Source organism: Ceratotherium simum, chromosome 7 (genome assembly GCF_057802395.1).
Source record: "Ceratotherium simum simum isolate JZ-2026a chromosome 7, ASM5780239v1, whole genome shotgun sequence".
NCBI classification, from domain to species: Eukaryota; Metazoa; Chordata; class Mammalia; order Perissodactyla; family Rhinocerotidae; genus Ceratotherium; species Ceratotherium simum.
The window spans coordinates 81,290,208-81,312,972 of NC_141906.1; the positions used below are offsets into that span (position 1 = coordinate 81,290,208).

The 22,765-nt window shown below is 44.8% G+C and overlaps 1 protein-coding gene across 4 annotated transcripts in view; it reads left to right on the forward strand.

The window, feature by feature from the left end:
• Window positions 1-22,388, forward strand: part of APLP2 (amyloid beta precursor like protein 2) — an 81,588-nt gene extending 59,200 nt beyond the window's left edge. Inside the window, exons 7-18 of one of the 4 annotated variants that reach the window (XM_004438474.3) lie at window positions 613-780; window positions 3,878-4,008; window positions 4,977-5,051; window positions 6,460-6,618; window positions 7,951-8,079; window positions 11,539-11,638; window positions 13,205-13,357; window positions 14,885-14,920; window positions 17,827-17,912; window positions 18,643-18,717; window positions 19,088-19,243; window positions 20,936-22,388. In XM_004438474.3, coding sequence (XP_004438531.2) covers window positions 613-780; window positions 3,878-4,008; window positions 4,977-5,051; window positions 6,460-6,618; window positions 7,951-8,079; window positions 11,539-11,638; window positions 13,205-13,357; window positions 14,885-14,920; window positions 17,827-17,912; window positions 18,643-18,717; window positions 19,088-19,243; window positions 20,936-21,037 — 1,370 coding nt within the window. In that variant the 3' untranslated portion in view covers window positions 21,038-22,388. The remainder of the gene's footprint in view (window positions 1-612; window positions 781-3,877; window positions 4,009-4,976; window positions 5,052-6,459; window positions 6,619-7,950; window positions 8,080-11,538; window positions 11,639-13,204; window positions 13,358-14,884; window positions 14,921-17,826; window positions 17,913-18,642; window positions 18,718-19,087; window positions 19,244-20,935) is intronic. The other 3 variants (XM_087433932.1, XM_087433933.1, XM_087433934.1) reach the window with 3 other exon arrangements.
• Window positions 22,389-22,765: the final 377 nt, after the last annotated feature.

Consider the following 22,765-nt stretch of genomic DNA (forward strand, 5'->3'; position numbering starts at 1 on the left):
TAGAACCATTTACACACAGCCTCCTGCTGATTGTGTATTTGAAGTCAGTAAGATCTAAAGAATTATTTAGGACCCAACTAAGGGGAAATTACTTAGCAAGTCTAGTTTATGATTCATCTAGGAGAACGTAAAAATGTACACTCGTCCTTTCCAGGTGCTTATGTAGTGTTTACTGTGGTTATCACCACGGAAACAGCCTTTTCACCTGCATTGTCTCCTTTGGTCCTCGACACCACCGAAACAGACAAGTCAAGCAAACATCTCCAGCTAACAGATCAGGAGTGTGAGGCTCACAGAGCTCTGAGATAAGGAATTCCTCTGTGTCAATCTGTATGTCACTTGAGACTCAAGACAGTGCGATTAATATTTTTAGTTCCTAAATATCTTTATTATATCAGAATGGAAAACAGCTACATCGTCAGAAATGGCTGGCTTGAGTTGGTGAGTTAGTTAACCAGGGCATTCAGGTTCCGTCCAGTCTTGGCCTTGGCTGATGTTAAGTATGTCACCTGGTCCTTCCTCGCCCATCCCACCCCTTGCTGGCATGTAGCACTGTGAAGCATTTGAAGCTGCTGCCTCTGTCCTGCTGACGTTTTGACCATTTTCACACAGCTGTCTGCTCCCAGGAGGCGATGACGGGGCCCTGCCGGGCTGTGATGCCTCGTTGGTACTTCGACCTCTCCAAGGGAAAATGCGTGCGCTTTATATATGGCGGCTGCGGAGGCAACAGGAACAATTTTGAGTCTGAGGATTATTGTATGGCTGTGTGTAAAACCATGAGTAAGTCTCGCCGTGCTGGCTCTGTGCAGCAGCACTGTCCTGTCCAGCGTTCTGTCTCTTTCTGGGCCGTCCTTATGACTGCATCTGTGTAGTGCGCCCCGCTGACTCAGGTGTTCGCTGTCGGTCGTTTTTCCCTCATCTTTGTGCTTTCTAGATCTAGGCTGTGCTTTTCTGTTGGCAGTTGTAAGCTCAGTTCTCCATGTCTGTTCTCACATGGGTCTGGTGGTGGTGGTGGTTGGTGGTGTGTTCCCTCCCTGGTACAGCGGGAGAGCCCGGGGGCTTGCTCTCTCATTCAGCCTCCTAGTCCCCGGGCGCCTAGAGGCTTCTGTGTTGGTTGGGAAGGCAGCCTTGCCCTCAGCTCTCTCTGGTTTAAAGGCACGATGGGGTAAGCAGGTCGACTAAGTTCTGCACATGCTCATTTCCGGGCTTTGCCTCTCATTCTTGTCTCTGAACCGCCCTGTCGCTGACCCCCATGATGCATGCTGGCTGAGGGGGCTGCCCACTCTCCAAGAAGTGACAATACGAATACTTTGGGGAGTCCAGAACATTGAAATATCTTGCTTAAAGCACTCAAGGAAGAGAGCTCTGCAGCCAAGTGGTAGTTTTTTCTCTAATATTTTGGCAACACTTGATCATATAGAACTTCAGGAAGGGAAGAAATTTTAGTTTATGTGTTCTTTGGTCACAAACGAGATTCTGTGGTTCAGTTGAGTTGGATTTACTTAGATGTAGGTAGGAAAAGTTTTGCTTCTTTCCATGGTTACCCCTCTTCCTTTTTAAGGCCCTCTTTCGCTTGCCTTGCGGTTCTAACCCATGTGTTTGGAAAATCCTCAGGCCAGGTGGGCTTTCTTGGTTCTGATTTGTAATTTATTAGAATAATGAGTTGCTGCCCATTCCTGGTTTTTGCTCTAAAGATTTTTGGCTGTAGCTTCTGATGGTTTTTCATTAAGATACATTCATGTTCCTCTTTCCTTCCCCCACCAAAAGATTTTCTAGATCTGAATGTGATGCAATATACTTGTAGTGCTTCCATTCCTGCTGCTGCCCTGTGGAAAGGCTATTTTTATTTGAAATGATTGAAAAATTAAAAAAACAAAAATTTATGAGTCCTTAGGGAACTTTGGCAGTAGAAACTTATTCAGGAAAGATGTAGAGATACAAATTGTGATATTTCCTGCTTTGTGAAACTACTTAAACTAAGGAGCAACAAAACATTGTTTTGGGTTGAAGCCTGAGGAATCAGGGATTGTTAAAGACCTCGCTGAGCCTGGAGGTGTCAGTCTTTACCCAAAGGATCGGATCAATAGTGCTGCAAGACACTGTGGAGAGACAGTTCTGAGAGTGTTCACGGGTGTGAAGTCTGGAGAATTGTAGTTTCCTGTTAATTACGGTAGGGGAGACTTCCGAGGAGAGGCAATGTGCTCATGTACTTATGGGGCCCCTGGCTAGAGTGCTTTGAAAGCCTAGGAGCGTCACTGTTCTAGTGGTCAAGTTTGTGTCCCTCCTTGAAGGGGACTGAGAAGGACGAATGTGCTGGCTTCGTGAGCCTGTCATTTTCACACGGACAGAAGGATTTGGTTCTTGGTCTGAGCCCAGTGTGTCTTCAGGACCAGATCTCTGGGCCTGCTGCCGCTTTCCCCTTTTGTTCCCAGGGGTGGAGGCAGCTTGTGTTTTTTATTATCTTGATCCAGCTCAGTGATATGAACCAAAGACTCCGTCTGCAGCACATAAGCCTTTAAGCTGCAGACGCGCATTGCTGATGGCGACGTGCTTACTGGCATAGATGGACTTCCGTGCTGAGAAATTCTCGCAGCTGAACCTTGGAGTATCATGGGGAACGTGGTTTGTGAAGCCATGTATTCTAATGTAGCTAATCTGAAAATCAGCTGTTCAGATCCTATTTAAATTTATGTAGGAGCCAAATATTCTTGACAAGAATAGTTGTAGCTCTTAGGTTTAAAGCTGAATAAGAGAGGGTAAGTAAATAAAAGATACTCTGATGGAAAAACTTTGGATTCGCTGAGTAATTTGTAGTTACATTCATCAGTTACACAGTTGTTTTAATGTTGTGTTAAAGTTATACAATTCTGGAAATTAAGTGAATTTGTTTCTGCATTAAAATTCATTGAATTTTGGCATTTGCTCTCCACTTAGCTCTAACTTATGTCAGGATATAGCGAGTTGTGCAAGCAAGTTACATGGCAGTCTTCCCTAGCTTGGGAAATCTCCAGTGAACTGGGCTAATAAGAATTTCCGTAGGTATTTCCTAAGAGATTGACTAAACTTGTCATCTCAATCCTTCCATAAATGAGGTTAAGCTCCGTTGTACAGATACTCACTTGCCTGGGGCCACCGAGAGCTGATTATTCTTGACTAGCAATGAGGAGTGTTTATCCTAATGAGTCTGTTCTCTGGGTGATGGCCTGGTAAGGCCAGTGAGTGTCAGGGATGGACAAGCCCAGGGTATCTTCACACTCCTTGGTAAGTCCTTGTCAAATATCACAGCTTCTTTTTCTCCCTGTTGTTGGGGTGGGCTAAGACTCCTTCAATGGGGCTGAAAACTAAAACGTTGTAGCTGGAGCAGTTTGGACATTCTCTACCAGGCGGTATACCAGAACATTCAGTGCAATCAGCTCCCAAAGTAAGTTTTGACCTAAAAATAGCCAGAAGAAAGGAAGAGACCTGAGCACGGAAGTTCCTTTCAGAATGGAGACTTTGTGGAAGGGCCTCTGCAGGAGTGACCTCCGCCCTCGCCTCTGGTCGAGTGCTGTCAGTGACAGCAATCAGGTAGCTATTGTTTAGGTTTTAAGGTTTCAAGAACTGAGGCGCAGCAAAGTATAGAAGAAGTGATTTCCTTTTCTGCCCCTGAGGTTGTAAGGTGCTGAAGACCCCAGGGGTCGTGGACTGGCCTGGTGGGTGAATACTGTCAGGAACAGAGTAGAGACTTGGCAGACAGGAGCACCCTGCACCTTGAGCGTGTAGGAGACCAATTCGTCCATTCTGCAGGTCCTGAGCTCGGTTTTCTTCCTAGAGCACAGTGTAGTTTCCATGTTAGGCCTGACCTCCAAAGAGAACTCCCTCTGTTATTTTGTTTCAGTTCCCCCAACTCCTCTGCCAACCAATGATGTTGATGTGTATTTTGAGACGTCTGCTGATGATAACGAGCATGCTCGCTTCCAGAAGGCTAAGGAACAGCTAGAAATTCGGCACCGCAACCGGATGGACAGGGTAAACCTCAGCACTTCCCTGTCTCCAGGGTGTTTGGCACTGGGTAACGTGGTTTTCATGGTCAAAGCAAAGGGGCCCCCCTCCCTAGTTTGTCATGCTGTGTTAGGACAGGAGGTGTGAGTTTGAGCAGCAGTGCCTTCTGGGCGTGACTGGTGCTTCCTCCCTACCCCCCATCTCCATGATAATACCATTACCCTCTGAGTGCTTTTCACATTCCAGACTCTGCTGAGCACTTCCTGTAACTATTTGGTCTTGTTATTTTTCTCTGCCATTAGCTAACTTTAAAAAAAGTTATTTTAAAGGAGGAAACTTTATATCACAGTTGTAAATGGAATGCTAGTTTCATTTGCTATTAGAATAAGGTAACTATAAAAACCTTAGATGAAAGCAAACATGTATGCATACGTTCTAGCCAGGTCCTGTGGCCTGCTGCGGGTTCTGAGTCTCAGGGACGTTTCCTTTTCCTTCAAAGGGTTGTAAGTGTTAGAGCCAAATGAGCTCCGTAGTGCCCCTTGTCTTAGACTTCCTCAGAAGGACTGAAAGAAAAAGGAAGGGGAATTCCTTGCTAGGTCTGAGTACCACCTGAATCCCACACATCCCCTGTGCTGAGCATTTGGGAAATGCTCGATATTCTGTTTTATCCACCTTAGTTCTGAGAAGTAAGTATTAACATCCCCCCAACCCCCCGTTTGTTTTTGAGAAGGCTAAGGCAGAGTGACTTTTAAATAACTTGCTCAAGGTTGATAACAGGGAGGTTGTGGAATTGACGCTCCATGTGGCCTGGGACCTTCTGAGGCAAGAGTTCAGGAACAGGCTAAAACAACCCTGAGCTCATGAGGGGTCATACAATGCGATTTCCTTTTGCACAGTTACCCACATTCGATTCAGGCCCTGGCAGTATTTTTGGAAAGTAGGGGAATTGTTTAGAGATTATTCCCTGGTTATGGTGGTTTTGACCTTTGTTCCAGGTAAAGAAGGAATGGGAAGAGGCTGAGCTTCAGGCGAAGAACCTCCCTAAAGCAGAGAGGCAGACTCTCATTCAGGTAAGACGCGTTCTCCGGGACGGAGCTTCCAGCCTGACCCTGTGACATGTGGTCGGAGCTGAACTCCCATGGAATTCGAGTGACATCTCCTTTCCGTTGAGAGCTTATGTTACAAGGAAGCTATAACTGGTCTGCCTTTTTTCACCTCCCAACTGGCATTCTCCAGAATTGCTCACCTCTGGTCGAAGGAAACCAGACCCTGGCCCCTGCACACCTAATGCATGCCAGGAAGTAACCTTAGCTCGCTGCTTTCCTGGCACAGGTCCTCTGTCATCTCCATTCCTAGCCTGTGACTTGTTTTTCAGCAGTACTGAATTCTCTTTTTGTAGACTTATTGAAAAGTCAAAAGGCAGAAGATAAAGCTCTCTGATAGCAATGCATCTCTAACTCTGTTAAGAAGGTAACCTCAGAGTCATAGCCGCATCTGCATTCTCCTTGAATGGAAGAGAGTGCTGCTAGGAATGAGGATAGCAGTTAACAAGACAGCTTTGGGTTTCATAAACTAGATTACATTTTAAGTCAGTTTGTGTCTGTTTCGCTGAAGTCTTTCATAACACTTCGTCAGCACACCTTTGCTTTTTTATCACTCGCCTAGAAAATCTGAGAGTGTTCATTTCTACAAAGCCAAGGCATCCCATGCAGGGAAAGTGAGTTCAGCAGCATTAAACTGTACCTGTAAACCCAGCCAGGTGCCTCACAGATAACTTGCCCTTCATGACTTTGGGGTGAATGGCTCAGCATAACCTACCATGTTACTGGAATATGTTTTAAAATGTATCTCCTGTTGGTCTGTGGTTTCAGGATTTGGAAGTCAGTGCCTTGCTGCAGTGTGGAAGGGGCAGCGTTCTGTTCTTGTGGTGCATGTTGAGAACCAGGCACTGGCTTCCAGCTCTAGGCATTTCAGTTACGGAAACGCTAAGCAGTCCTTCTCACCCCCAGATTCACCACGCTTTTGTCCGATAAGGAAGTAACCATCCCGACGGAAGTCAAATATAAAGTAGACTTGGGGGCCAGCCCAGTGGCGCAGCAGTTAAGTGCGTGTGTTCTGCTGCGGCAGCCTGGGAATCGAAGATTCGGATCCCGGGCGCACACTGACGCACCACTTGTCAAGCCATGCTGTGGCGGGTCCCATATAAAGTAGAGGAAGATGGGCACGAATGTTAGCCCGGGGCCAGTCTTCCTCAGCAAAAAGAGGAAGATTGCGTCGGATGTTAGCTCAGGGCTGATCTTCCTCACAAAAATAAATAAATAAAGTAGACTCAGATCTTACCCTTGCTCCGCTCTGGGCCAGTTGGCAGCTTGCACAGGCACTGGGCGAGGAGAAGCGCAGCATTGAGGTCTACAGTTGTTGGCTTAGACTTCCTCCAGGTGCCATGAATTCTGTGTTGTTCCTTCTTTCTTGGTTTAGCACTTCCAAGCTATGGTTAAAGCTTTGGAGAAGGAAGCAGCCAGCGAGAAGCAGCAGCTGGTGGAAACGCACCTGGCTCGAGTGGAAGCCATGCTGAATGACCGCCGCCGGATGGCTCTGGAGAACTACCTGGCCGCCTTGCAGTCGGACCCACCCAGGGTGAGTTGTGTGCAGAGCCGAGTCCCTGGTAGGTTGTATCCTCAGTGTTGCCTGCCCTAAAGTATTGTGTGTGTGGAACCAATTTATGACACACAGGTCAGTAAAAATTACATTTTTGTGACAGGTTCTGGCAAGGCTGGAGGTGAGGAAGGAAGAGTAGGGAGGAAAAGGTATTATCTTCTCTAGTATCTGCTTATATAAGCTTAGCATTACACTTTATGCCTGCGTCTGCCACTGTGATACAGAAGTATCTTACAGTAGAAAAGCATAACTTCAGGATGTTAGTTGGTGTGGTTATCCGATTGAGTTTTTTTTTTTTTTTAAATGACAGGTGTTTTTTATTTATTTTTTTTTTCCCCCAAAGCCCCAGTAGATAGTTGTATGTCATAGCTGCACATCCTTCTAGTTGCTGTATGTGGGACGCGGCCTCAGCATGGCCGGAGAAGCGGTGCGTCGGTGCACGCCCAGGATCCGAACCCGGGCCACCAGCAGCGGAGCGCACGCCCTTAACCGCTAAGCCACGGGGCCGGCCCCCAATTGAGTTTTTGTAGTAGCTTTACTTTCAAAGAATAAAAACGTGCCTTCCATGGACAAAGGCATTTGAACCAGTTCTATTCTAAATAAGATTATACAGAAAAGGATAAAGTAATTTATATCGAAACTCTTTTATGTTAGCTGTTTCAAACTTTTTTGTCCCTTAACTCAAACCTGCCTTGCTTTGGGGGATGGAAAGGAGGATATTTGTATCCTTTTTAGGCTAGCAAGCAGTCTTTTCTGGGTGATGCGGGACCGCCTGGCTTGTAATTACCATGTCAAACGCTGAGCTCGGGAAAGAGGACAGACTGGAGGAGGACAGTGGGCTAGAGACTCTGGAAAATACTGTTTGTTGAGGAGCCAATGTAACTTTGGAACTTAATTTTCGATACTTGACTTAGAAAGTAGCTTCTTCTTGGGGCCAGCCCGGTGGCTTAGCGGTTAAGTGCACGCTCTGCTGCTGGCGGCCCGGGTTCGGATCCCGGGCGTGCACCGACGCACCGCTTCTTCAGTCATGCTGAAGCCGCGTCCCACATACAGCAACTGGAAGGATGTACAACTATAACATACAACTAACTATCTACTGGGGCTTTGGGGGGAACAATAAATAAATAAAATTAGGAAAAATAAAAAAGAAAGGAGCTTCTTGTTATTGGTAAGCTGAAAGCTTTTAAAAGTATAGCTTTCATTCCTGTGCCTCGTTGAGCTTTACATTCTTAAGGTTTCTTAAGCTTTGTTTTCCTGCCTGTTTTCAGTTCTCTAGTCTCTGGACATGAAAACAGCTGTCCTCTCTTGCAGCCTCATCGCATTCTTCAGGCCCTGCGGCGTTACGTGCGTGCTGAGAACAAAGACCGTCTGCATACCATCCGCCATTACCAGCACGTGTTGGCTGTCGACCCAGAGAAGGCGGCCCAGATGAAATCCCAGGTAAGGGAGACAGAGTGGGAATGGCTCCAGGAGAGTTTCTGGTGGGAGACGCTGCTGTGACCGACGGTCCGACAGCACTGACGCTTGTGCTTGTTATTAGTCCTTAGAAAAGGATTCTCGGTGTCCAAGGACATTAGGTACACGAGTTGCTTTTTGCAAAGATACTCTATTAAATATCTCTTCCATACTTTTTATATGAAGTACTTTCTACTTAAAACAGTTTCTGAAGTTTAGCAATGCATGATTATATTGAAGAGAGAAATCAATTTCTAAATCTTTTTTTGGGTTTCTTTTTGTGTGTGTGTGTGAGGAAGATTAGCCCTGAGCTAATATCTGATGCCAATCCTCCTCTTTTTTTGCTGAGGAAGAGTGGCCCTGGGCTAACATCTATGCCCATCTTCCTGTATTTTATACGGGACGCCGCCACAGCATGGCTTGACAAGTGGTGCATTGGTGCGCGCCCAGGATCCGAACCTCTGAACCCCAGGCCACCGAAGCAGAGCGTGTGCACTTAATCGCTATGCCACCAGGCCGGCCCCTCTAAATCGTTTTTTATATCAGTTTATTTCTGATTTAGGGTACCACCAGAATTAATATTGGAAATCTTTTTCTAAGCAAATATGTCAGATCTTAAAAATTGGCCTCTTGCGTCACAGTGTCTATTTAGACAGACACTGATACATTCCTGAGTTCTTTCCCAAGCTCGGTCCAGCTTTACTTTAGTTATCGATGGAGGTTTGTTTCTGCACCCTCTTTCTAATTTCAGTATTGTTTCTATATTAATTGGAGTTTTACTGTCTTTTCTTCATTGAAAATGAACTTGCCTACGACATTGCTAGCTCCTTTTAAACCAGGAAGTCTAGTAGTTCAGCCTGTTAGTTTTCCTAGAGGACCTTATAGTGACACAACTGATCTTATTTTATTTCCTCCCACGTTGTAACTACAGTGCTGTGCTGATTGTGGGTACTCAGTGTACATGGGATGCACTCATAAGCTTACGTACTTGATCTCCCTCTCCCAGCCTCTTTTTGTGTGTGTGTTATGATTGTAAAGTAATCGGTCCTTCTGGAATATTGCAGCAGAGGTTATTGCTCCATTTGTTGAGCAGAAGTTTGTGTGCTGTCTCCCTGCTTATCTCTGCACTAGCCTCTGACAATACAAAGTTGAATCCCTGTGTACCCTCGAGCAGCTCACGGTCGAGTATAGAGTTAATTATATTAGCTATAAAGATGAAGAGTAATTGTCTTTATTTTTTTTTTTTTAATTTTTTGTTTATTGCAGTAACATTGGTTTATAACATTGTAAAAATTTCAGGTGTACATCATTGTACTTCTATTTCTGCATAGATTACATCATGTTCACCACCAAAATACTAATTACAACCCATCACCATACACATGTACCGAATTATCCCTTTCACCCTCCTCCCTCCCCCCTTCCCCTCTGGTAACCACCAATCCAGTCTCTGTCCCTATGTGTTTGTTTATTGTTGTTATGAAGAGTAATTGTCTTTAAACACAGAGTTCACTTTGTCTTATCAGTTGGGAGTTTGGGGGAATGAATGAACTCTGGCTCCTACAGTGGGAAGAATATAGAAAGGGGCTGGATCTGGGACCCCAGGAGGCCTGGAGCACAAATTGAACTGCATGGAGTAGAGGAGAAGGAGAAAAGGCCGAGAGTCCTAGAGTAGCTCCCAGGCAGCTTAGGTGGGAAATGCATGCATCGTGACAGGGGTTAGATTTTTCAGGTCTACTTGATTTTTTTAAATATGTAATTTTTTTCCAAATTTTTTTGTGGAAAAACTAAACTATGGTCTGGCATGTTTTGTGTGGTGAGGGTAGAAGGAAAGGAGAGCCCTTGATCAGTATATTAAATTAATAGGTAGGGAATGAGTCAGCTGCCAGTGAGATCAAGGTGCCACACCAAGTGACGGGGAAGCAGCACCCTCCCTTCCTAGGAAGTCTCCAGGGACAGCCCAGCTCTGCTGTGTGATATTTTCTGTCTGCTCTAAGCCCTTAATTCTCGTGAAGCTTGGCCACTGAATTACATTAACCTTCTGCCTGTTCCCTGTTCTGTTATCTAAACTCTGAAAAACCCTGAGTATAGTCAGGCAGTGTGACAGGTGTGTATTTGGTTTGGGGTGTGAGTGACGTGGTGCTGTCACCCATTCTGTAGCTCAGGGGCTCACTTTCATAAAGACACTCACTCCAGCATTCCACCTGTGGTTCTTGTCCACCTGTGGGTCTATGAACCATCCTCTCAAATGACTCTTTAATTCATCTGAAGAAGTATAACAGTTTCAGCACGTGCTAAGACTGTGGGTGGTACACATATTTGTTCCATTTGCATTTTTTCTCCAAGGCTCTCTCACTCTTATGCTTTCACATCAATTTACCTGATTGAAAGAATGGCAGATATAAAATTCATTTGCTTTCACCCTTGCTTTTAAAGGTCAGAGAGACATCAATCTACAGTAAAAGCCTCTTTCCATTTAACATTTCTTTTTCATTTGACCCTTGTTAATGGCTTCAAGCCCACATAATTAATCTACTAGCTTAGAGCACCCTCTTTAGAAAGAGCCTGATAACTGCAGGTGTGACCCGGCAGGGAAAACCTTCTCGAATAGCTTGTGTGAGCTACAGCCATGTGCCTCACCGTGTCATTGGGTCATGTTAGCCCAAATCACCTTTCATTTCCAACCTGGAAAGCTTTAGGAGTAAGTGACCAGTTTTAATGACTTTTTTTTTTTTTTTTGGTGAACTTTGGAACTTTTGCAGTAAGAAAAGGTAGTGAACCGTGGAAGACAGATAGTACATAAGTCTTCCTTTATCACCCCATAAAATCAGGTTTATTTATAGCTCAGCATAAATTTTTGGAAGAATAGCTAGTTTAGTTAAATAGAAATAAACTAGTTCTGTTATTCACCATGATAATCATTTCAAGCAATTGCTTTGCTAAGCAAAATCTATGGATGGTCTCCTCTCCCCCTAAATCTACTTTTTAGCCAGTGATTTCATTCTGTTTTACCCCATCTAATCTGACCAGTGGTAAAAATTGACTGACACTTCCCCTCTTTCCCTCAGAAAAACCTTATTGAGTGTCTGGCCTTGTACAAATTAGGATTCTTTTTAACTCATTCAGTACAGTTGTTAAGTGCCTCATTTGAAAATCAAATTAATAACTGGCTAGTGAAAATTTTTTAATTAACTTTTCTTTTATGTTGGTGCAGTCTGTGGATAACTTCTCAGAGCCCTGAGGGGTATCACATGCAGTCTGAACGTGGTCTTACGCTTCAGTGGTCAGTAAGTGTGGTGTGGGGAGTAATACTGTCCTCTGGCCAGCTGCTTTGCTGGACTCTAGAGAACGCACCTTTTCAGCTGGTCTTCACAGAGGCGTGTGTATGTCCCTCCTGGCCCTGCTGTCTGGTGACAAGGTCTCTCCACCATCCTGTACTTCCAGGTGATGACACATCTGCATGTGATTGAAGAAAGACGGAACCAGAGCCTCTCTCTGCTCTACAAAGTACCTTACGTAGCCCAAGAGATCCAAGAGGAGATTGGTGGGTGCTGACTGTGTGTTGTTGAGGGCGGGTGGGACTTCTTGCTAAGGCTCAGGAGTGAGAGCAGAGAAATAGGGCAAGCGAGGCTGTGAAGCTGGCATTAGCACGCTGTGGTTTCAGAAGTCTGGAATTCGCCGGAGATTACCTGGCAGGGTAAAGTTCTGGCTGTGAGCCACGGAACCTTGAGTTCCATTGACCTTCACTCTGTTACTGGAAGAATAATCTAGGGTGTGAAATTGCAAGGGAGTGAGGGAGTCTTCTGTTACTCTTTTCCTCTTAATTGCTGATGTATTTCAAGGCACCTATTTTACACACATTCCCACATCCTCTCTCTCTCTTCTGGTCTTTATCTAATTGTTTATTCAACAAATATTTATTGTGTTTACTGCATGTGACAGAGTAAAATGGTGCCCAAATAGGCAACACCTCCTGGAGCTCACCTCATAGGAGGCGAGAAACAGACGGGAAAACAGATGTCAGATGGTGACAAGTGCTGTGTAGGGAGGTGGAACTAGGATGGAGCAGCGGAGAGTGGCTGGCGGTCAGGGAGGCTGTCTCGGGGACAGTAACCTGAGATCCGAATGATAAGAAGGAGCTGTCCACGCAGAGACCGTGAGGGGAAGAGCATTGTTAGCGTAGGAAATGACTACTGCAGAGGCCTGGGGTTTACATCAAGCGGGCACGTTTGAGTACATCAGGGTGGCTAGAACACAGGGAGAAATGAGGCCAATTTGTTAAAAGATTTTAGGAAAATCAAGGAGTTGGGATTTTATTCTATGATAATGGAAAGCTGTTAGAGGGTTTTAAACTAGTGAGTGACTAGATCTGAATTATGCTTTAAAAAAGAAAGTGAATTAAAAAAAAAAAAAATACTTGGCTGCTGTGTGGAGAGTTGATTAAAATTGGAAACCACCCAAGAAGCGATTATAAAAATCCAGGAGAGAGATGATGGTTGTGTGCTCTGAGATGGTAATGGAAGAGAGGGAGAGATGTGATGGTCTTTAGGGTATGCTTCAGAGGAAGGGTGAACAGGATGTGCTGATGGGTTGGATGGGGTAGGTGAGGGAAAAAAAAAGCATCAAGGATAATGCCCAGGTTTTCATCATGAGCAACTGAGTGGATGGTGGTGCCAAATTGTACTGAGGTGAAGTGTTCTGTTTATACATATCAAAATAGAAATTGCTGTTGGATACTAAGTAGAGGTGTAAGGTAGGCCATTAGACAGATGAGCCAGAAGTCGGGGCAGTAGGTACCAGATACAGGTTTGGGAGTCACAATATGTGGATAGTAGTTAAGACTGCCAGTGGGTGAAACCAGAGGGAGGGATAAAGAAGAAAGGGGTGCCCAGGATGGAGCCCGGGGTTCTGCAGTGCTCCAGGGTCAGTGGAGGTGTGTCAGGCAGGAGGGAGGGGTCGTTGACTATATTGTGAGCTGGGGAGGACACTACCCTTGGCAGATCTCAGGTTCTATAATGACGTGCAATTAGCCTTGTTCAGACTGTTGGTCCTGTGCCCAGAAACTAGATCCTTCTGAAGACCTGGTTCTCTGCCCTGTCTGTCTTGTCAGATGAGCTACTTCAAGAACAGCGTGCAGACGTGGACCAGTTCACTGCCTCGATCTCAGAGACCCCTGTGGACGTCCGGGTGAGCTCTGAAGAGAGTGATGAGATCCCGCCATTCCGCCCCTTCCATCCCTTCCCGTCCTTACCTGAGAATGAAGGTGTGTATGATTGACAACGCAGCTTCTTGGCGGGGGGGCAAGGGAGGGAAGAAAGCAGTTAGAAAACTGAAGTCCAACTTTTGGCCCTGGCTTGTATTGGGGAAGCTGTGTTCTTGGTGAAAGTCAGGAGCAGGTGAAGGGAGACTCGATTCATTGAGCACCTACTGTATGCAGGCAGATAGTTTCAGATAGTTGGTTTCAGTATCACCATGAGGTTAGTGATATTTCTCACATTTTGTAGATGGTTTGCTCAAAGCCCACTGTTTTTTCTGGTTCTACCAGCTGCCTCCAGTGTGCGTGATGCCTTGTATGTGGAAGGCACTTTGCAGTTGAAATAGCACTTTCCTGTTATATTATGTCATTATCTTTTCCTAACAATCTTGGGAGGTAGGTAACGAGGAGGCTACAGAGGTGACGGGACTTGCTCAAGGTCACACCTCTGGTACTAGGTGGGGGCGAGAAGCTCAGTCCCTCTGACTCCCAGTCAGGCGGGCTTTCTGCTGTTCCCTTGCTGGTTCTTGGTGTCTAAAAAGATCTCTGAAAGCTGTGGGTCTGCACCATAAATAAACAAGGTGCTCAGACTGCTGCCCTGAGGCCGGGTATGGAATCAGATTCTGTTTATTTGTCTGCTGCTGATGGTGGTGATGATAAAAATAGTGGCCACAGCTATAGAGTTCTTATCATATGCCAGCTTTAGCTAAGCATTGTGTGCGGATGATCTCATTTAATCCTCAAAATAGCCATCTAAGGTAGATACTGGCAGTGTCCCCATTTGGGGATTCCAAGGTTTAGATGGGTTTAAGTGTCTGCCCAGAGTCATGTAGCTTGTAGGTGGGGAGTCAGGATGTGAAGCCAAGCTGATGTGGTCCTGCAGTCCTAGGTACAGTCACTTCCCTCTGACCAGATTTAGTAGAGCTGGAATGGAGGCCGGAGGAAGGTGCCGAGTGGGGAGGGGGAGGGGCATCCCACTTGGCTTTCAGACCTTCTAAACTGGTTATCTCAGAGGTACCAACTCAGTGAAGTTGAGCCTCCAATAAGGAAATAATCTGAGAAAGGAGCCGGATAAATAAGAGGTCCCACTGCATTCCTAAAACCTGCTCTTACCAATCCGAAATCTCCCTGGGGCTGTAGGGTGGCCATGCGAACACAACTTGTTTGGGGTGTGGGCATCTTGGACATATCTGAACTAGGGCCTTGTCTCCTTTTCAGAAAACCACAATCTATACTAACTTCTGTTTTTGTTATTTTCTGAGAAAAATAACTGAGCTAAGGGAAATAATTTGGGAATCTCACAGAATTTCCCCCAAAAGACCTGACAGACCTCCTTCTTTCTCTTCTACCTTCCACACATTTGCTGTGGATCTTAGTGCTGATTTGTTGATGGGATATTTCAGGCATAGTTTTTAAGGAAGAATACTTTTTGTTCACGTTATAGAGAAATTCTAAGATAGGAATTTTGAAAGAAACCATTTTCTTTCTTAATCTCCTTTTGTGCTATTTTGTTTTTATTGTTTTCCTTTCTGCTAGACACTCAGCTGGAGTTGTACCACCCAATGAAAAAAGGTTGGTTTGTCAAAGATGTTCCCTGTAAGACCTTCATTCCTTTTCCACTTGCCCAGTGTGTCAAAAGTTCCATCTTCTGTTTCATTCCATCACCTGGTTTTTTTCCACCTCATTTCTTCAGACGTGGCTGTGAGTGGAGCCAGAGTGGCCCTGTCTCCAGCACCTAGAGGTGGCCATCCTGAGTGTCCATTTCCTTCTGGGTGTCCAGAGAATACAGAGTAACCAGAATAGATTTTTCATAAATCCTTGTAATCTGGGTAGACTTTTAAAAGTATATCCAATTTAAACAGATTGGTTGCAAATTGCTAGTATATATAAAAATATGCTTAATTTACAGTCAGAGAGTCATTTTCTTTTGCCTCTTTTTTTTTCCTCTGCTGCTCCCACCTACATCTTTTTCCTTTCTTTTTAGCTGCCCCTTGCCCTCTGTCTGTGCCCACCTGTCTGTTGCCAGTTGTCTTGTGTCCGCTCTGTTGCGGCATTCCTCAAAACACAGCAGAAGCTGATGATGAAACAGGTTAAGTCAAGTGAACGCTTGCTATAGTGAGTCTCCAGTTTTCAGAAAAAGTTAATATTCTGTAACACTATGCTGAACACTTTGCATATTTAATCTCATTTAATCCACTCAGCACAAATGTAGGTGGGATTTTTAGCTCTTTTTCTATAGATTAAACCACTGAAGAAGCCTTAGAGATCACATGATTGGCTCAAAGTCATGCGTTTAAGAAGTGGAGGACTCAGAATTGGAACCCAGCTCCCTCTGTCTTCAAAGCCCATGCTGTTTGTGTTACATGAAATGCCAGTGTCAGCTGCTGACTCTCCCTGGTCGTAGGGTGGTCCGCAGGCTCCAGAGTCATTGTGACAAGTTGAAACCTTCCGTGTTCTCAGTGTGTTTTACAAGCCTGCTCTTTGCCTTGGGCAGATGATCGTGGATGGACTGAGGGTGTCCCTGGCTGAGAACGTGGTGCTGGGGTTCATGCCACAGCTTGTTCTCAGGATGTGAGAGTGTGATTTGAATCCTCTAAAAATCACTTATGTGTAAATGTTGTGTTTTATTCTACTTGGATATGCGTCTCATCACTGTGTTGACATTCCTCTGAACAGCACATCTTAGATGTTTATAGATAAAGATGAATTTTTCTAGAAGTTTAACTGGCTTTTGCCCTCATACTTTAACTGTTATTAGTTGGGATAGTTAAACGTTAACTTTTGGTGTCTTAAATTCTCTTGTTTGTGCATTCTATAAAGCCAAAATGGTTTTGGTCAATGTTTAAGAAACACGTCGTTATACTACTAGAAAAGGACTGGAACAGTCTGGATTAGTAGGACTGTACGTTGGTTGCTTCAGTGTCACATAATTTTTTGAATAGGATCCTGCCCTATGACCTTTAAAATTCTGAGGAGGAGAGAGGGAAAGTGTTGGAAGGAACTCAGAATAGAATTAGAATTTCTTAGGCTTGATCATATGCATCGTTGCTGAGGCAGCACCTTTCCCGAGTCCTCCTTCTCAAGTAGTTGGAGTGTAGTATTGCTGTTTCATTGGCGTTTTGAGACTGCAAAAGCAAGCCCTGGTTTACCTTACCCTAGAATCAAGTTGTGAAATTCTTTAAAATGAAAGCTTTAGTAGGAAAAAAAGGTGTCGTTTTTGGCTGTGTTCTAATGAGTTAATGCATTAGCTAGCCTGCAGATTCAGCACTACAGTAGCTGTCACTAATTGCTCCATGTCAGAAGAGTCTAGTTGTGAGCTGGAAAGCTTTGTGTGGCCTCGTGGTGGTGTCTGCCTTTGGCAGTCCAAGGACAGCAGCTTTGCATATACTCACGCTTGGATCTTACTTACTCACTTGTAGGTGGTCACCTTAGAATGCCAGCTGTGCCATTGGCTTGATTGGTTCATGAAAGGTTCAAATCACAGACACTTATATAGAACTATATATATTATTATTAATAAGGAACTCTTAGGATCACTGTAAATCACGTGCTTTGGAGCTAAAAATAAAGAGGCTTGCTCCTCACTTTCCCCTCCCTGGGTCTGTGCTGGGTTTAGTTGTGCTGCATCTTTGGAGACTGTCGTTCGGAGTGCCACGCAGAAGTGATGTTGACTCAGGACATGTCTGACCTTGACGAGAGGAGTGTTGCTGTTCTTGCTTCGTTTATAGAAAAGTGCCTGCCACGCTGGTGTTAGAATTCTCCGTTTATGGAATGCTTCCTTCCTGTTCATTGTCTAAGAACCATCGAGGATGTGACTATCAATGATCTAGGCCCTGAGAAGGTTACAGCCTGGTGGGAGACACAGAAGAAAATCAATGATTACCAACAGTGATTTTAAGTGCTATAACCTGCGAGTATCTCCCAAGAGGAGCTGCAGCTTGAAGGACAACATAGGAAGGCTTTAAGGTCAGGGAGGGTACTTTAGGCAGAAAGAATTGCCTGTGGCGTGAAATACGATGCTCGAGGCAGACACGCAGATTCATTGCTGGTATAACAGTTCTTCCATTCAGAGGGAACCCAGGGTTTTGATGGAGTAAGTTGTGGTAACAGGTGCTCGGTAATGTCACATAGGGTGTGACAGGTTTGTCCATGCTTGAGTGCCTTTGAACTTGGCTTCTGTTTATCTTACAATAAACCTTCTCTTCTGAAGGCTTGCATTCCATTTTTCCAAGTTGGATACAAGTAAGCACTCTCTCCTCCTTCATTATACCCATCAGTCCTTTGAAAAATGCCTGTAGCATTCATCTTTATAGAGCACAGTGCGTCCTCAAAAATGTGAAGCAAGTAGTGTATCGAGTAGCAGGGGGTGGGCCATCAGTGAGGGCTCCCTGGCCCTCAGGAGAGAGTTTTCTGCTTCTGTGAGGTTGGCATGAGGTCAGCCCATCGTGGAAACTCAGCTGTGATCTCTCTCCACACAGGATCTGGAGTGGGAGAGCAGGACCGAGCACTGATAGGTGCTGAGGAGAAAGTGATTAACAGTAAGAATAAAGTGGATGAAAATATGGTGAGTTTTTCCTCCCTTCTCCCCTGCCCTGTTTTAATTGTGAGAATAGTTAGACTGAGGGGCGTTGGTTTTGATGCTTTCCAGATGGGCCTCCATGTGTTCGTTTTCCATATGGTAGAAGATGGGTGGGCTCCAAGTGCTCCCACAGATTTGCTGTATTGTTTAGCATCTAGGTGTGAGAAGGAATAAAGCATTGTTTTTGAGCAGTAGCTCATCTCTTGCTATACAATAGAAAAATATATTTGCAACTAAAGAGATGAATAAAATATGAGAAGCCATTTTCAAGTGAGTAGAGATTTACTAACTTGAAAATGGAATAGAGTTGGTTTTGGTTCTTATACTGCCTTAGGTTTATACCTCCTATTAATTATTATTCTCGCATTTTCTGCCACATATTTCTGGATTATCCTCAACTGAGTTTGATATTTAAACATGACTTCTTGGTAATCTGTCCTGAAACATCTGTCCACCACAGTTACCTAAAGGAAAATGCAGGTGAAAGCCTTTACAGGACCATCTGCAATACAGTAATCTTGCATCCACACCTGCTCCTTCATTTAGGGATTTGGTGAGTGGATTTAGAAGAATGTGACAGGACTCATTGGGTAGTGGGTGTCCGTCAGGTGTCTGCTTCCCTCTGCCAAATGGTAAAGGGAGTAGAAAAGAAACAGTTGTATTTATGCTGAATTTCCCCTTCCACCCAGATGCTGAGATTTTCCTACTGTTTTAGGTCATTGATGAGACTCTGGATGTTAAGGAAATGATCTTCAACGCCGAGAGAGTTGGAGGCCTTGAGGAAGAGCCGGTATGTGCTGAGTGACAGAACCTAATGCTGGGTTTCATTCAGTCTCAGCTGTTTCTCTTTCCCGCCTTCTCAGTCCAAGTAGAAAATGGGAGAGACACCTGGTATCTTAAGTTGTCAAAGGTCCCTGATCCCTGTTTTTCTGTACTTTTGGATAAGAAAGCTAAAATCAGAATCTCCATGGAGATTGGAGAAGGTGGGGGTTCTCCCCATTTGGTTGGTTACCTGGAGAGCGGGATCTGGGAGCTCCCTCGGGTTAGAGACACTACTCTAAGGAGCAGCCTTCATCGAGTTTCTTGTATCTCGGTTGCCATCTTTCACACTGTGCAAATGGTCACTGGGACTCTCTTACACATCTGCTTTGTTATTTTAGGAATCCACGGGGCCACTGCGGGAGGACTTCAGTCTGAGCAGCAGTGCCCTCATTGGCCTGCTGGTCATCGCAGTGGCCATTGCTACGGTCATAGTCATCAGCCTGGTGATGCTGAGGAAGAGACAGTATGGCACCATCAGCCATGGGATCGTCGAGGTGAGTAGCTGGGCTTTCTTGCACCTTGGCCCTGAGCTGGCGAGGGTTTGCTCTGCGCTGTTGGGAGCTTTATGAAATTCAAACATCCTAACTTCTTGGGTACTGCACATCAATTAAATTACTCTCTGGCTTATTAGGTCACGTTTTGAAAGTCAGCCCCAAGTGAATTATGTTGATCCTATCATAAGGGGCTGTTGCCAACTTTTAACATTAATTTGGGCTTTGACTGTAAATGTGAGGAAGTCATAGAGCATTTTATGTTGCAGAGGGTGAAAACTGTTTCCTCATTATTTTCTTAGTATTTCTTTTTTTCAGGTATGTTAGATATTTGAGAATGAAGGACTGTGAATACTTTTTGTTTTTGTTTTTTGTTTGTTTTTTTTTTTTTGCTGAGGAAGATTAGCCCTAAGCTAACATCTATACCAGTCTTCCTCTATTTTGTATGTGGGTCACTGCCACAGCATGGCTGATGAGTGGTGTAGGTCCATGCCTGGGATCTGAACCCACGAACCTGGGCTGCCAAAGTGGAGCGTGCAGAACTTGAACCACTCGGCCACAGGGCCAGCTCCTTCTTTTTTTTTTTTTTTTTTTTTTTGTGAGGAAGATGAGCTCTGAGCTAACATCTGTTGCCAATCCTCCTCTTTTTTGCTGAGGAAGATCGGCCCTGGGCTAATATCTGTGCCCATCTTCCTCTACTTTATATGGGATGCTGCCACAACATGGCTTGACCAAGCGGTGTGTCGGTCTACACCCAGGATCCAAACCTGCAGACCCTGGGCTGCCAAAGAGGAGTGCATGAACTTAACCATTGTGCCACTGGGCCGGCCCTCTTAGCCGCCGCCGCCTTTTTTTTAAAGATTTTATTTATTTATTTATTTTCCCCAAAGCCCCAGTAGATAGTTGTATGTCATAGCTGCACATCCTTCTAGTTGCTGTATGTGGGACGTGGCCTCAGCATCGCCAGAGAAGCAGTGCTTCGGTGTGCGCCTGGGATCTGAAACTGGGCCGCCAGAAGTGGAGCGCGCACACTTAACCACTAAGCCACGGGGCCGGCCCAACCCTTCTTTTTTAATGGGGGAAAAAGCATCAGGAAGTATAGAAAGAGCCAATGCAGGCTGTTCCTGTTCTGTCTTCTGCTGATTTGTAATTGGACTTCTTGCCACTCATGTTTTGGTGGGTGGTGGGAATGTCTCGAGTCTCTTGATTCTAGAAAATGAATATAATAAGGAATATAATGTGTGCTGGGAAAAGAGTTCAGGTGCTTGTCTTTGTTATTTGATTTCCTCTCCTGCTGGTCACTGACCTATTCCAAAGCTGGAGAAGACCCTAAAGATCTGGTCCCACTCCTCGTTTTATAGGGATCGCTCACCTAGGCTATCCCAAGTAGCAGATAGCAGAACTGAGACTTGCTTGTCACTGTGGTGCTAGAAATTCAGTTCGCTGTTTTCTCCGACTTGGACTAAGCTTTCAGGACTCGAGCTCTCAGAAGCATTGCCTCTTGGACCCTCTTCTTTTCTCACTCCTCCTCCTGTGTCCTCACCACTAGCTCTTGTTTGGCCCACCCAGTGGAAACTGAACACTAGGCTGATTTCAGTCCCCAGGGAATTGCACAGCACACAGCTCAGGACTTCTGATTCCCTGTGCAGCTCTCCTGCGGTGCCCTGCAGTGATCCTCAATCTTTGTTCCTCCAGGTTGACCCAATGCTCACCCCAGAAGAACGTCACTTGAACAAGATGCAGAACCATGGTTACGAAAATCCGACCTACAAATACCTGGAGCAGATGCAGATTTAAGAGGGAGAAAGCACGTGGCACCCCCGGTGGAGTGGGGTGGTGCAGGTGGGCCAGAAGAGGTCCGGGGTTTTGGATCGACTACTGACCGACAGTTACTTCCAGAGGATGTCACCTTACATTCAGGCCTCCTGGATCATTAAGACTAAAGTACTACTGTAGAATCACCATTTCCATTCTTTTAAATGGGTGAAAAAAATGTTAATATAACAATATATGATATATAAACCTTAAATGAAATGAAAACAAATGATCTATTGCAGATATTTGACTGATGTAGTTTTCTTTTTTTTTTTAAATTAATCAGAAATCCCACTTCCGTTGTATTGTCTCTCACATGCTCTCTATATAAATGGGAAATGTTGATTTTCAATGATAGGCTGTATATGCAGGCTCTTTGTTCCAGTTGCATTGTATAAATCAACTCTTTAAGGCTCATTCACTGTCCTGGTTTTTATTAAAAAAAAGAAGGAGGCGGCAGTATTCCCTGTTTAAATGAGCTTTCAGAAAGCTGCTGAGAAACAAGGAAATAGGGAGCTGTAATTGACTATTGAAGCACAGCATGATATCCTCTCAAAATTAGCTTAAAAGGTCCAGTTTCTTGGAATTCTGGTGTTCCCAGTGCTGGGTCCTTGGTGTCTCCACACAAGTCCTGTCACCAAGGAGGTTAAAAGCATTTGAGTTCCAGCATCTTCAGGTGAGCCTAATGTATACAGATTAGGGCATCCACTACTGTTTTCCTTCTAAATCGAGTTCTTCCACAGAAATTAGCCTGTAGTCTGTACATGATGTTCTTCCACTGTCCACCGTTTACTTGCCGTAGCTTTTTACTACTCACCTCCCTTCCCGTCCAAATGTGCTGTTTTCCTCTTTGGACATTTACCCCCCGAAGGCACTGATCCTCGCCCCTCCCGTTGTGCTCTGACTTCTCTGCCCTCCCTCTCCTCACCAGCCTCCTTGGTGTTCACTCAGAGAAGACTTCAGGAGTAGGCGGCCAACGGCCGGGAGAGAATGTGGGAGGTTGGCTTTTATGTGGAAGGTGGAGGTTCCAAGTTGTACATGAAATGATCTGTAGGCACCATGGAAAGCTTTGAAGATTTTGTTTTCTTCACATGAGTCTGTAATGCTTGTATTGTTGATGTTCCCAGCTTTTTCTTTTTTTTTCATTCTGAAGGTTCTGGTAACCTGTGGTGTATTTTTTTCTATTTCCCTGTGACTTTTTTCTTCTTCTTCCCCTTTACCCTCTCCATGTCTCCTCCCACTATGCACAGGTAAACTTCACCTACAAACTCCTTAATCTGATCTGTGGAGAATGTACAGAGTTTAAACACATCAATAAATACTTTAACTTCCACCGAGACTCCTTGTTTTATTGCCTTGGCCTTAATCCGTGGTGATGGTTTAACCCTCCTTCCCCTGGGAAGATGGGTGTCTTCTTCCCTGGAGGGTTGCCAAGCTGCTGGCAGAGGCGGGAATTAGCCTACCTGGGCAAGTGGGACTCTTGGGCTGGAGGGAAAGTGTCTTCAACCTGGAGGCATGTGTCTTTTATTGATCTCAGAGAAATATTCTTTCATTATTTCTTTAATGATTTCCTTCCAGTATTATATATGTTTTCTAAAATTCTAATTGGTTAAACCTTGGACCTCCCTGATTGCTTCTTTTTCTTTAAAGTTTTCTATTATCTTTATATGGTTTTATTCCATAATCTGGATGATTGCTTGGCTTTTATCT